Source organism: Bison bison, unplaced genomic scaffold (assembly GCF_000754665.1).
Source record: "Bison bison bison isolate TAMUID 2011002044 unplaced genomic scaffold, Bison_UMD1.0 scf7180017864370, whole genome shotgun sequence".
NCBI classification, from domain to species: Eukaryota; Metazoa; Chordata; class Mammalia; order Artiodactyla; family Bovidae; genus Bison; species Bison bison.
Genome location: NW_011494942.1, coordinates 4,392,216 through 4,407,545, shown reverse-complemented (window position 1 = coordinate 4,407,545; position 15,330 = coordinate 4,392,216). Strand labels below are relative to the sequence as shown.

At 36.5% G+C, this 15,330-nt stretch overlaps 1 protein-coding gene across 4 annotated transcripts in view; it reads right to left on the bottom strand.

The window, feature by feature from the left end:
- Nucleotides 1-15,330, bottom strand: part of PLEKHA5 (pleckstrin homology domain containing, family A member 5) — a 260,819-nt gene that overhangs the window by 11,092 nt on the left and 234,397 nt on the right. For 3 of the 4 annotated variants that reach the window (XM_010855922.1, XM_010855920.1, XM_010855921.1), the window contains exons 14-18: nucleotides 14,221-14,322; nucleotides 11,261-11,372; nucleotides 10,313-10,359; nucleotides 8,387-8,504; nucleotides 3,360-3,478 (exon numbers count right to left, since the gene is read on the bottom strand). In XM_010855922.1, coding sequence (XP_010854224.1) covers nucleotides 3,360-3,478; nucleotides 8,387-8,504; nucleotides 10,313-10,359; nucleotides 11,261-11,372; nucleotides 14,221-14,322 — 498 coding nt within the window. Of the gene's footprint in view, nucleotides 1-3,359; nucleotides 3,479-8,386; nucleotides 8,505-9,338; nucleotides 9,528-10,312; nucleotides 10,360-11,260; nucleotides 11,373-14,220; nucleotides 14,323-15,330 lie in introns of all 4 variants that reach the window. The other variant, XM_010855923.1, reaches the window with a different exon arrangement.

The following is a 15,330-nucleotide window of genomic DNA, read 5'->3' as shown; positions in this document are numbered from 1 at the left end:
CTGTTTCCTTTTCTCAGGAACCTCCGTACTGCTTCCCCTGGTGGCTGAACCCTTGTGCATCCCCGTTCAGAGTGCAGGAGGATTCCATTTCCCCAACGTCCTCTGCACCATTTATTCTTTGGAAATCTTTGTGGTGATGGCCATCCTGAGCGGTGGGAGGGAATTCCTCAGTGTAGATTTGATTTGCATTGATTTAATAGTGAGTGGGTCTTCCCTGGTGTGGCTCAGCAGTAAAGAATCCGACTGCAATACAGAGGATGCGAGAGATGTAGATCTGATCCCTGAGTCAGGAAGATCCCCTGAAGGAGGAAGTGGTAACCCACTCCAGTATTCTTTCCTGGAAAATTCCATGGACAGAGGAGACTGGCAGGCTACACTCCAAGGGATTGCGAAGAGTCTGACATGACTGTGCAACTGAGCACAGTAACGAGTGTGGGGGGGTGTCTTTCCAGGTGCTTGACTCATGTATAGCTAGACATATTGAAGGAGGAAACAGAACAGGCTCCATCTTGAAAGCAGGACTCCATCTTGGGCTGGACTGTGGACTTTGAGCTATATGCCCAGTATCTATGGAAACGACATACCAACTGGAAAACCAGACCCCGGGAAGGAAGAGCCCCAGGGCTCTCCATCGCCTAAAAGAATACCCTAGTTACCTGTGGGCCTTAGGAAGCATCACTATGAACAAAGCTAGTGGAGGTGATGGAATTCCAGTTGAGCTAGTTTCAAATCCTGAAAGATGATGCTGTGAAAGTGCTGCACTTAATATGTCAGCAAATTTGGAAAACTCAGCAGTGGCCATAGGACTCGGAAAGGTCAGTTTTCATTCTAATCCCAAAGAAAGGCAATGCCAAAGAATGATCAAACTACTGCACAATTGCACTCATCTCTTACGCTCGTAAAGTAATGCTCAAAATTTTCCAAGCCAGGCTTCAGCAATACATGAACTGTGAACTTGCAATGTTCAAGCTGGTTTTAGAAAAGGCAGAGGAAGAGATCAAATTGCCAACATTTGCTGGATCATCGAAAAAGCAAGACAGTTCCAGAAAAACATCTATTTCTGCTTTATTGACTATGCCAAAGCCTTTGACTGTGTGGATCACAATAAACTGTGGAAAATTCTGAAAGAGATGGGAATACCAGACCACCTGATCTGCCTCTTGAGAAATCTGTATGCAGGTCAGGAAGCAACAGTTAGAACTGAACATGGAACAACAGACTCATTCCAAATAGGAAAAGAAGTACGGCAAGGCTATATATTGTCACCCTGCTTATTTAACTTATATGCAGAGTACATCATGAGAAACACTGGGCTGGAGGAAGCACAAGCTGGAATCAAGACTGCCGGGAGAAATATCAATAATCTCCAACATGAAGATGACACCACCCTTATGGAAGAAAGTGAAGAAGAACTAAAGAGCTTCTTGATGAAAGTGAAAGAAGAGAGTGAAAAAGTTGGCTTAAAGCTCAACATTCAGAAAACTAAGATCATGGCATCTGGTCCCATCACTTCATGGGAAACAGACGAGGAAACAGTGGAAACAGTGCCTGACTTTATTTTTTTAGGCCCAAAATCACTGCAGATGGTGATTGCAGCCATGAAATGAAAAGACATGTACTCCTTGGAAGAAAAGATATGACCAACCTAGATAGCATATTGAAAAGCAGAGACATTACTTTGTCAACAAAGATTCGTCTAGTCAAGGCTACGGTTTTTCCAGTGGTCACGTATGGATGTGAGAGTTGGACTGTGAAGAGAGGTGAGTGTCGAAGAATTGATGCTTATGTACTGTGGTGTTGGAGAAGACTCTTGAGAGTCCCTTGGACTGCAAGGAGATCCAACCAGTCCATCCTAAAGGAGATAAGTCCTGGGTGTTCATTGGAAGGACTGATGTTGAAGCTGAAAGTCCAATACTTTGGCCACCTGATGCGAAGAGCTGACTCATTGGAAAAGACCCTGATGCTGGGAAAGATTGAATACATGAGGAGAAGGGGATGACAGAGGATTAGATGGTTAGATGGCATCACTGACTCAATGGACAAGAGTTTGGGTAAACTCTGGGAATTGGTGACAGACAGGAAGGCCTGGTGTGCTGCGGTTCACGGGGTCGCAAAGAGTCAGACACGACTGAGCAACTGAACTGAACTGAACTGAACTGAAGATCTACAGAAGAGAGTGCATAGGTGTTTGTGCCCTCTGGACTCAACTGCTGAGGACTGACTAGGATGTTGGTGTGGAGTTGCTAGAGTTTTGGAAAGAACCCAGGGCAGAGGTTAAGTATTGTCAGAATTTTGGGGATATACTTTGTACTTGTACTTTAGTATCTTTCAAGAATAATCATCATTTGTTGTGCTTTTCAGTCTTTCCTTATCATTTTATCTCATACCAAATAAATAGAATTTATAAAGATGAAAAGTTTAAAAAAAAGGTGAAAAGTAAAAGTCCTTTTGCAGTCCAAATTTCGAAAGAGTACTTGGAGAAGTGAGTTAAATCCTCTGGGAATCTTCCCAAGAAGACCAAGGTTAGACTGGTGAAAAGTCAGTTTGAATTAAATGGATCTTAGATGAAAGTGTGAAAAATAGAGGATTTCCTTCTCATTCTTAATTCACATTTCTCATTGTAACCAGAGGACTGCTGCTGCTGCTAAGTCACTTCAGTCGTGTCCGACTCTGTGCGACCCCATAGACGGCAGCCCACCAGGCTCCCCCGTCCCTGGGATTCTCTAGGCAAGAACACTGGAGTGGGTTGCCATTTCCTTCTCCAGTGTGTGAAAGTGAAAAGTGAAAGTGAAGTCACTCAGTCATGTCCAACTCTTAGCGACCCCATGGACTGGCAGCCCACCAGGCTCCTCTGTCCATGGGATTTTCCAGGCAAGAGTGCTGGAGTGGGTTGCCATTTCTTCCTCCAGGGGATCTTCCAACCCAGGGACTGAACCCACATCTCCTGTATGGGCAGGCACATTGAACCCACATCTCCTGTATGGGCAGGTGCATTGAACCCACATCGCCTGTAGGGCAGGCGCCATGCCTGGTGGCGCATGGTATCGCTGCGCGCCACCAGGGCTTCCTGAGGTGCTAATTCCCTGAATGTAATTTTAGAAATTAAGATTGCTAATTTTTTCTTAGAATATATAAAAAAAAAGTTTTGATGGGAATTCCCTGGTGGTCTAGTGGTTAGCACTCCGAACTTCCACTGCCGGGGGCATAGGTTTGATTCCTGGTTGGAGAACTAAGATCCTGCAAGCTGCGTGGTGCGCCAAAAAAAATTTCCAAAACAACCCCCTAAAATTAAAACGTACATAAATGTGGCAATAAATAGGTTTCAGAATCCTTCTAGAAATTAATGGACAGTTAAATACCGTTCTTGAATCCATCATCTTCTTAGTTTTCCTTAACGTTACATATGAGGCTATTGTCGAAGATTCGGGTGTTGGTGATTTTGTTCTTGGAGGGACTACTCCAACAGGAAAGTGGGAACCTAAAAGTAAAAAGAGTAGTAAGTTCTATAAAACATCTTCACATGACACCATCTCTCTCACTGATCTATTCAGTTTCTGAGACTTTTAAAATTAGAATGCAAATTTATTGTTTGAAAAGAGATACGGAAACATAATAACCCTTCATTAGTCATTTTATCTATAAGCCAGCAATGATGCTAACCAGACAAATTTAAGGTTAGATTTAGAAGTAAAGTTCTACTGACTATAACAGATGACATTAAAACATTATAAAAATTCAGTAATACTCAATGGGTCATATATCTTCACAACAGCTCTGTAAAGACAAGAAGGTAAAGGAAATGCAGTTTCTGGGTTAATGGACTTCTTCACATCCATATAGCTCAGCAGCATCATGGCTGGGGTTTCTGCTTTTCCTGTTGTTGCTCTCCTTCTTCATGAAATATTTACAATTATTTTCAGAGGCTGAAAGTACCTTAATCTAATCCTGTCACACAGATTAGCAAAGTTATTGTCGAAAGGTAGTCATTTACCTAAATGTCCTTCATTTTCATTTAATCTCTTTTGATCACACCGCACTACCTCAGTAAAGAATCTACTAACAATGTTAAGAGAAGTTAACTATAGGTAATTGAAGTTAACTTTTCTTTCACATTTCTGAAAATCTCTAGAATGAATACATACTACTTTTATAATTAGAAAACAACACACAGCTGTACACACAAAATCATTAACATAACAATAAAAGCTAGTGGTCAGTTAACAGAAAATGTATTCACTTGTATCATAGTTGTCTTGTTTAAGCAGAAGAGGCGCACTTTTGTCCTTGGAGGACACAAGTAAAGGAAGGAATTAATCAAATCTTGATGGTTTGTTGAAAAAAAAAAAAAATCACTCTCTTGGGGCTCACTAACGTTACATGAACTAAGTATCAACAGAAAAATGAAATCTTATTTTTCCCACTAAAACCAGATAGTGGTCAACCATTCACGGTCCCTATAGGTTAAGAACCAAACTATCTGCAGCTGAATCAAGGCAAAATATTATGAAACTGTGTATTTATGAGAATTGTATATTTGAGAATGTGAAGAGCTGGACTGCTATGTTACAAGTAATTTTATAAAGCAAACAAAAGACTTTTCTGTTGTGCCAGTCAATGGTCCATTTTTTTTTTATTGAAGGATAATTGCTTTACAATAGTGGTCCATTTTTAAGAGCTCTATTTTAAGTCATGTGGTACAATATAAATTACACTGTAATTGATCCGTATACTTCAGACAATTTATTCAGATGAGAGCCTATTACACTTTTTTAAATTAAAAAAAAATTTTTATTTTTAGGATTACACTTAAAAAAAAAAAAACCCAAATTTTAAAAGAGGAAAAACTTTGAGAGAACATATTTCAGACAGTACAGTTTTTATGAGTAAATATATCTATGAGTTTTTTGCTGAAGAGTATTAAAATCTGTTTATCCATACTCTTCTTGACAGACATGTGACTGCTTCCAGTTTTTGTCTACTATGAATTAAAGCTTGCTTTAAAGACCCTTGAATAAGTCTTTGTGAGGAGTTATGTTTTCATTTTTCTTAGGTAGATACATAGGATTCCTAAGTTTGATAAATGCATGTTTAACTTTATAAGAAGCTGCCAGACTACTGTTCTATCTTCGACCACCTCAGAAATGGGTGTGAATTTCAGCTGGTCCGCATCCTAACCAACACTAGGTAGTCAGTCAGTCTTTTAAGTTCAATCATTTTAGATGGTGTGCGTTGTGATTTTTATTTGCATTAAAACTGCAATTCTTTTATGATCAATAAGTTGTAAACTTTTCCATGTGTTTACTGGTCATTTGTATACCTTATTTGTTAGCTCTCCAAGGCTTATATGCCTGCACTGGGTTGTTTATTATTGATTTACAAGAGTTGTTTATATATTTTGAACACAAGGGTTTTGTCAGGTGTATGTATTGGTAATTTTTCCTCCTGTTCTGATGGGCAAAAGTTCTAAATTTTGATGAAACCAAATTAATCAGTTTTCACTGAGAGTATACCCCTCAGAGGGTCCCAACTTTATCTGACTGGGTCTCCTAGCAGACTACTAGTATGTTCATGCTCTGAGCTTTGTCCTGTCGCAAAGTGAAAGCTGGCTCTCATGCTCCACTTAGTAACTTCCTGGATGCCTCCTGCTATAGATTGAAGTGGTCTTCCTAAAATTCCTGCTGAAATGCTAGCCCCTGATGTTGAAGACCTGAAAATGGTTCTTAAAAAGAGGTTGTTATGACTCACAGACTTAAGAGAATGAACTTATGGTTACCCAGGAAAAGGGAGGTGGAAAGGAATAGCTAGGGAGTTTGGGATGGACAGGTACACTCTGCTATACTTAAAATGGATAACCAACAAGGACTCTATAGCACAGGGAACTCTGCTCATTGTTCTGTGGCAGCGTGGATGGGAGGGGAGTATGGCTGGCTGAGTCTCTTTGTTGTTCACTTGAAACTATCACAACATTGTTAATCAACTGCACCCCAATGCAAAATAAAAAGTTAGAAAATCTTCCCAGAACTTGATCTTTCAGCCTGCAGAACTATAAGAACAAATGTCTGTTGTGTAAAGCTCTTGGTGGGACTCCCCTGTTGGTCCAGTGGTTAAGGATCTGCCTTGTAATGCAGAGGACATGGGTTTGATCCCTGCTCCATAAACTAATATCCCACATGCTTTGGGGCTAACTGACCCTGCATGCCGAAATTAAGACCCAACACAGCCAAATATGCAAAACAAAACCAACAAACAAATAAACCCCCACAAAACAAGCACTTGTTCTATAGTATTTTGTTACAGTGGTCTGAGTAGACTAATGATGTGCGTGTTAGTTGCTTAGTTGTGCCTGACTCTTTGTGACCCCATGGACTGTTAGCCTATCAGGCTCCTCTGTCCATGGAATTCTCCACGCAAGAATACTGGAGTGGGTAGCCATGCTATCTTCCCACTCCGGGCTTGAACCCAGGTCTCCTGCACTGCAGGTGGATTCTTTACTATCTGAGCTACCAAGGAAGCCTAGACTAACGAACCACCCTTCACGTAATTTTCCACCTAAACATTCCTTTCTTTACTTTTCTTCAACTTGTTGAAGCTTCTCAAAAAATTTAAGTGATATGAACCAGCTTTTATATAAAAGTGCTGGGTCTTAGTTGCAGCATGCGGGATCTTTTAGTGGCGGTATGCAAACGCAGTTGCGGCATGTGGGATCCAGTTCCCCGACCAAGGATCAAACCCAGGCTCCCTGCATTGGACCACCAGGAAGTTCCTGAACTAGCTTTTTTTTTTCGGCTACACCAAGTCTCTTAGTTGTGGCACTTTGGATCTGAAGATTTGTTGTGGCAGGCAGGATCTTTTCAGTTTTGACATGCAAGTTCTTTGTTATGGCATGTAAGATCTAGTTCCCTGACCAGGGAGTGAACTGGGGCTCCCTGCATCGCAACTGTGGAGTTGGAGCCACTGGGCCACCAGGGAAGTCCCTGAACCAGCTTTTATAATCCCTGTTTGCGGGAGGATTGGCCAGGGTATCTAGTTACCAAAAACATTTACTTTGTTTGCTGTCTGATAATTCCTGCGTATTTATAACTACATGCAACAATATGGTAAGGACTAGGACTGTGACTCTTTAACTTAAATTTGTCTGTGAAAAGAGAAAGTTAAAAAAGACTTTCAATGAGAAGATATGATTCGAATGAGAAAGGTGTATAGATATTAACTTTTCAAGATAGCAATATTTTTCTAATGGGAAAAAAAAAACACTGACATTAGAAAACCTTGAAAAATATTCCAATTATGGAAAAAACTATGTGAATATTAACATTTCATATTGTTCAAAATTTACTTTGTAACCCTCTAGCAGGTTTAAAAAAATTGACTAGGGAGTTATGATGATCAGAAATTACTTTTCTGAAAAATCCCACATTCTAGATTATTTGTTTTATCTCTAACAAATTTTTTTGGTGAAACATTTTTAAAAGTAAGTCACAGATACTTTACTCCTAAGTGTTTCAGAATTCACTTACTACATCTCCTAAATAACCACAGTATCACAGTATCATTAGAACCTATCATCTAGAACCTATGTAAATTTCCATTATTCTCCAAAGAATGTCTTTAGAGCTTTTCTTTTAAACCATGATCAGCTCAAAGTTCAAGTACTGTACTATATCTGTTTTTTTCTGTCTTATTCCTGAATAGCCCCCTCTCTATCCATTTTTTTTTTTTTTTAATTTCTTAAAGAATGACTAGCGTTAAAAAATAATCAGATGACCTCCTTGGTGGTCAAGTGGCTAAGACTCCAAGCTCCCAATGCAGGGGGCCCAGGTTTGATCCTTGGTCGGGGAATTAGATACCACATACTTCAACTAAGACTCAGCACAGCCAAATAAATAAGTATTAAAAGATAATCAGAGTATACACAGTAAAAATAAGCATTATTTCATAGAATTTACTTTTATAGAAATTGTATAAAAGCCTGTCTTATTCCTAATCTTTTATATATAATTTTGAAAGAATAAAAACCAAAAAATAAAGTGTCAGGTTAGGAAATAGAAAGTTTTTCACAAGTTTGACATAAACTTATACTCAATAAAACCTCACCTTAACTGACATGAAGTTTTTTAGTCTTTATCCCACAAAGGATGAATAATCCAAAAATATTACTGTTTAAAAAGGGAGATTCCTAGCAGAGAAGGTGACTTATAATATACAGTTTATGGGTCATGCTGTTGTCTCAATATCTGAAAACTTCTAAATTCAGAAACTCGTCAGATTCCACAGGTTTCAGATAAGGGACTGCGGGCTCGTATATGTACTCTGTCAGCATGCAAACTGAATTTGTTTCTAAAATGTCTGAAAAACACAGGAGATAAGACATATCACAAATGCTGACCTTTAACAGAAGTTTCTATTTCTGAAGCAGGTTCTGATTTTTCTTCTCCATTAGACTCATCAACTTCCGCCACTGTTGTTAATTCTGGCTCACTCTTGTAGAGTCTATAATCTGGACCCTTGAAAGAAAGATGCGTAATTACAAAAAAAAAAAAAAAGGTAAAAGTCTTTTTAAAAATGTTTACCTCCAAAAACTCACACTCTTAACAATCAAAAGCCTCAGTCAGCTATATTGGGTATAAATCAATTAATATATATGTTATAATTAGGATAGGGAAAAAAAAGACTTTGTAAGATTTTTAACCAGTATATCTTTTGGCTTTAAAATTAAGAATATTCCTCTTAAGGACAAAGTCATCAGAACATTTTTATCACAGTATAACTAAAGTCTGAAAATAATTATATCATATTAACTCAATTAGCCCTATTTCTTTTTTTCTTGTTCTCTTCTCCTTGCTTATTCATTTAACACATTTACTTAATCTCTAAGCTTTTTTCTAGTTTCCATGGGTAATGTCTCTTGCTGGCAATGTCCAAATCCTCTAAGTTTTCCTATACTGAACTGCCCATATCCCAACCTTTTTATCGTTCCTGATAAGAATCTTTTTCTTCCTTGCATCTTTCTGATTTAAAGATATCACTTTGCCTCCAATATCCTGAAATGGTAGATTTAAAATATGGCTCCTTAAACACATGCAACATAACCACTTGATTAAAATATTCATGAAAAGCAACAAACTATGAAATATTAAAATTGTGGGGGGGGAAATGACAAAATAAGAAACATAAAACTAAAACAGGAAAAACAGACGATAATGTTATATATGAACACAAAAGTACTGGCTAAAAGTGATGTGATAATAATAAAAAGAAAAGACTGAGTCAAAAATAAATTGTTGGGAAAAATGAGGGCATGTACGATTGATTACTCTGTGGCTATTGCAGCCACTTACACAGTGGGATCCATTTCTTGGATATCCTTGAACTTGGTGAATCTTCTTTTCTTCGGGCAGATGGACTGGGCCCCTGCTATAACAGAGCAAGGAGCTGCTATCACTGGGCAGAGGGGGGATTATGGGAGGCTGGTCTGTAAAGTCATAGGACCGAGGAAGTGGAGGACGAGGTGGGACTACTTCCTCTTCCTAAAGATTGTAGAACAGTCACCTTATTTAGATAAGCATACTGAATTAAGTATATCGAAATTCTTTGCAATGGTAAGTTAACTTACATTCACTTTAAGAAAATTAAAGGGACACTGCCAAGTCAAGAGTCTCATATCAAAAAGTAAAACCAAAAATGTTTATGATAGCCAATAACTGGGTTTTAAATTTGGTTGCATCTCATTTTTTTGGTAACCATAGGTTAGGTTTACTCTGAAGCTCAACATCAAAACAAATTTATGAAACTACTGTATTTCATTTTAAAAACAGAAGAATTAATTTTAAAAATCTTGCTCCACTTTGTTTAGGTAAATTTAAGAGGAAAAAAAAAGCCATTTCTTTTTGGTTGACTTTTATACAAAATTCACGACAACAGATGCTTTCAACTAGGTTGACAGTATCTCTTTATAGTTGTAATTTCTTTATGGTATGCATGATACACAGCCAACTTATCTATCAGTCATCTCATACACTTTAAAAAATACACCAAACAATGATAAATAAATACTCAAATTACTTACATTAGAAAAAGTATGACAATGTTAAAGTTCTAACATAGATAAAAAGTGGTGATTCAAAATTTTTTGCATTAAAAAAAGGGAAGAAGATCACACTCGTTAAAAGCACCAAATTACTGAACCAGTGAAATTTCAAGATTAAGACAATAACAGATATATTTAGAAAACATTTTTGTTATGAGTAAATTCTAATTCATGTTTTAATTATAAATTAAAATAATTATAGTTAGAGAAACAATCCAAACTTACCTCATTTTTGTACTTAACTGTTGAGAAAGGCTTTGATCCTATCATACCTATTAAAAAAAATGTAAACTATAACTACTTAATACTAAACATACCTTCTTAAATCTATAGAAAAAAGGAACAATTTCATTTTGCTTATTTTCAACAAAAGCTTTAGTTTCTAACCCCCCGTTTATTAACGTTTTCTGAATTAAAAACCCATTACATTGCTATACAGTAGAAATTAACACATAAAGCCACTACAATAAAATAAATTTAAAAACTCATTACCTTAAAAATACAAACTGAAATATCTAATTTAAACGACAGTACGGGCAAATGGGTTTTCTCAAATACAATTGGTTTAAGTATGATTTGATACAATTTTAGGAGGGCAATTTGGCTGTGCCTATCAAAATGAAAAATGTAAACTTATTTCTCATTTTCTACAATCCATTAGTACTAGCATGTGTGTTTATCTTGTACACAGTAATGTTCATTATATCGAAGAGAAACAAAAAAAACCCTCAACCAACCCACCAACAACCTACTGGAATCAACCTACTGAAAAAAATACTGTCCATCAACACTGAAATTGATAAATTACAGTTTACCTATACAATGTATTTTTACACAGCTGTTACTATACTGTGTTGTTAAGGAGAAAAAAGCATACCGATGAAAACCAGCACTTTCTATTGTGGGGAAAAAACTACTCAAACCAAATTATTGTGTGTGTTTATAATTACAGATACAAAACAATGATTTATTTTTTTCTGAGTGTGGCTGGGAGAACTTTTTCTTTCTATATATTACATATAAACTTGGGTACTAATTCATTATTACAAAGTACCTGTTTTCTAATGCCAAAAATCCAGTAAAATAACAAGGGAAATCCAATTCTGCATGTCATTCCACTTAGATATAATAATATAGTCAATTAGTGCAGAATAAAAGACGAAACCAATGTACCTGTTTCCGAAGTGCCTCTCTGCTGCTTGTGTTTACTCAGTCCTTCCATGACATCCTGAATTCTCCAGAGTTCTTTCTGAATTTGTGCACGCTGAATTCCTGCTGATTCGGTCTATCCGTAAAAATGGATAGACCACACATGAGGGCGGCGAGAGGGAGAGAAATCATGAGATACAGTTATAAATTCCACTAATTACATATCTAAAAAATGAGAACCACAGTGGTTACGTTTGAGACTACTTAATATAATCTGTGTGTCCTTCTCAGTTTTGCAATGTTAATGATAAAGAAAAAGCAAAGAAAGAGAAAAATTTAATATTTCAGACCTACATGGTACACTATTTCACATTTTTTCAATAAGCATTGTGTTGCATTATTTACAATCGGGAAGGAATACTGACTAGATGGGACTAAAAATGGGGAACTTCCCCTAAACCAAAACCAACAAAACAACACAAAAACACAAGAGAACAGAAACTCACCAACCTCAAATTAAACAAAGCATTTTTAGGGGAAAAAAAGGAAAGTATTTTAGCTTCCTAAGTTCTAGAACATAGAGAAATGCCAAAAGGGCAATTTACAAAATATATTTTGAAGAGTTTTGACTGATAGAGTTAAAAAGAATTTTCAGGACAAATTTTCAGTTTGCCATTTTATTATTGCCATTTTTATTCTAACCTAAAGTTGTATCTACTTCTTTTTACCTCTAATACCCCATTTCATGACCTTCGGCTAAATACTCTAATTGAAGCCAAAATAAGATAATATTGGTAAGATTCTAACAAAACTCTATGACTCACTGATAAACAGTAGAACAATAAATATAATTTTTAGGACTATAACTTAAAAAGAAACAGGTAAGTACGAAAATTGTCATGATTATGCTAGCCCTGAAATGTGAATACCAATAAAGACTTGTGAGAGGGAATATAAACTACACAAATCAGACAACTGCACATACAGAATATGTATTATTTTTGCAATAATTTAAAAGAATACATATTTCTGTGTATCTGAAAGGTGTTTAATGAAAACCTCATTTTTATTTTATTTTGCACTTCTCTGGTTCCTAGTTACACTGACCAACTTTTCAAACACTTGTTAGCAAACTGTGTTATTAAGTTTTCTATCAATTAAAACTTTTCACGTTCTTTGTCTATTTTGCTAATGCATTTCTGTTTCTCCAAACCAAAATGAAAAAGTTTTCCGCAAATCTAGTTAAGTAACTTGTTGAATTTTTAGAGGTTCAAGAGACTTCTTCCTAGTATGTCATTTTCTAAGTTTTCTATGTTGTTTTCATTGTTTACTCATGTATTTAACAAATAATTATATATGTTTTATATATAGTATGTTTTATTTGCCTGGTTCTATTCTAAGTGCTTAAAAAAAATCAACACATTTAACCATCATAATAACCCAACAGGGCTAGATACTGGTATTATTTTTATTTTACTGAGTGGAAACTGAGGCATATGTAACTGGCCTAAGGTTATACGCGCAATGCTACTTCTTATAAGATGTGCCTCCTAGTTTTTCATTTTTTTACAAAATGTCTAACTACTTGTGGTCTTTATTATACCTTAAAAATACAGAACCATTTTGTGATTTTCTTTTCTGGAAATTTGGTTGGAATAGAATTATGCTTATGGGAAGAATTTTCATTGTGATAATGTTAAATCAGGTCATCGACAACACAGTATAACAATTAATACCTCTCCATTTATTCAGGTCTTCTCTCATGTCCTATACTAATGAAATATTCATGTGCTCAGTCGCTCAGTCGTGGTCAGCTCTTTGCGATCCCATGGACTATAGCTTGCCAGGCTCCTCTGTCCACGGAATTTTACAGGCAAGAATACTGGAGTGGGTTGCCATTTCCTTCTCCTAAATTTTCGTGATGAACTTTTTTATTAGATTAATCAGGACTCCAAACTGCTTTGGTTCACAGCTTCTTTTTTATGGCCTATGGCCTAAAAATTAACTTTATTCTCTTACTCTTAAGGGGTTATTAAAAATCCCAAGTACCAAAGATTTTGTGGCAGAGTGTTTATACTTGCAACATCTAAAGTCTTTAATATCTGGCCTTTTACAGATAAGTTTGCTGATCCCTTGGTTATATTTTAGATATTTACCATTTTTTAAATATTCCATTTAGTAACTTCAGTGTACAAAACAGAAGTCACAACCACACATGGCTACTTAAATTTAGGTAATTAAAAATTCCTAGCAATATTGCAAATGCCCAACAACTACACTAGCAACACTGAAGGGCCTAAAAACTACATGTGGTTTAGTGATTCTATTTTGGATAGCATGCATAGAAGACAGGTGACTTTCTATGTCAACCTTACTATCTATTTATTATACTGAATTGTTGAGTCCACTGGGATTCCAATGTAAATGATTAAATTTACATAGGGTCACAGCATGAAGTGACTTTTATTTTTTTTCAAACATATATAATCTCCATTCCCCAGGGTATTATTTTAAGACAGCTATTATTATTTTCAGTTTACAGATGAGAAAACAAACACCTGGACCTTGGCTCCCTATCTACCTATCCACAAAATTGGATTCTTTATGCCCAAAGTTGCCACATCTTCCCCTATTCTAATTAATATAGCAGTCAAGATAATGGGCTAAAACAGTTTGATAGAAGAGAGGGATTTAAAATAGAATAGATAAAATAATTTGACACTTCAATGTCAAGTGACAGCCAGGAGCACAGAACAGCCTGGGGCTCACTATGTGCTCTACAGAATAAAGAACTTTTAAACAATGAGGGATGGGCTACTTTGTGAGACAGTAAGATTCCTATCATTGAAAGTATCATTGAAATCCAGATGTTAGGTAGCTAATTATGCAACAAATGTTGAAGCTTTGAGTGAATCCAACAAGATGGATTGCACGGTACCAGTCAAAGCCAGTTAGAACAAAGTAAACTTATTATAATTCTGTACCTGAACTTCACCGAGGCGATCCAGCTGCTCTTGCATCTGGTTCCTGGTAACAGTTACGTCGTACTCTAACTTATCATATTCTCTCCACGCTCGTTCCAGTTCCTAAAAGCAAAGGGCTTTAATTACTTTCACGGAGAAAATGTGCTGGTGTGTTATCACTCTTGTAATCAATAATGGGCAAAGTACAACATGTTATAACTCATTTCCCTTTTTTCCTCTCATTTAGTTCAATTTAAGAAGAATGCTGAGCAAATGAATTATTTATTATTGTGCTGCTGTATTCAAATTTCACTTAAAAAAATCAAAACCAAACAAAAATAACCCCCAAATAACCCAAACAAACATACTTTACATTATTCATTCATGACATCAAAATATTCAGCTGATTGTAGGATCTAAAGAGGTTTATTTGGAGAAAATATGTTATTTTATTCATGATAATACATTAATTTTTTCTTGTAAGTGATTTCTTAAAAGGCAGAAGAGGCATAAGTAAAATATTTTCTTATATGTCATGATTAACATTTGTCCAGAAATAAAAACACTAAATAGCCTGTATTTTTAGCATGTCAGATTTTCAATAACAGTGGAAGCTTCACATGACTTTACTTAGAATAAATATATAGTCATGTAATGATTTCCTTTTCTTGGGCTCCAAAATCACTGCAAATGGTGACTGCAGCCACAAAATTAAAAGATACTTGCTCCTTGGAAGAGAAGCTATGACAAACCTAGACAGCATAATGAAAAGCAAAGACATCACTTTGCTGACAAAGGTCCATATAGTCAAAGCGATGTGATGGCTTTTCCAGTACTCACGTATTGATGTGAGAGTGGACCATAAAATAGGCTGAGCACGAAAGAATTGACACTTTTTGAACTGTGGTGCTGGAGAAGACTCTTGAGAGTCCCCTGGACTGCAAGGAGATCAAACCAGTCAATCCTAAAGGAAAGGTGAAGTTGCTCAGTCGTGGCCAACTCTTTGTGACTCCGTGGACTGTAGCCCACCAGGTTCCTCATCCATGGGATTCTCCAGGAAAGAATACTGGAGTGGGTTGCCATTTCCTTCTCCAGGGAATCTTCCCAACCCAGGGATCGAACCAGGGTCTC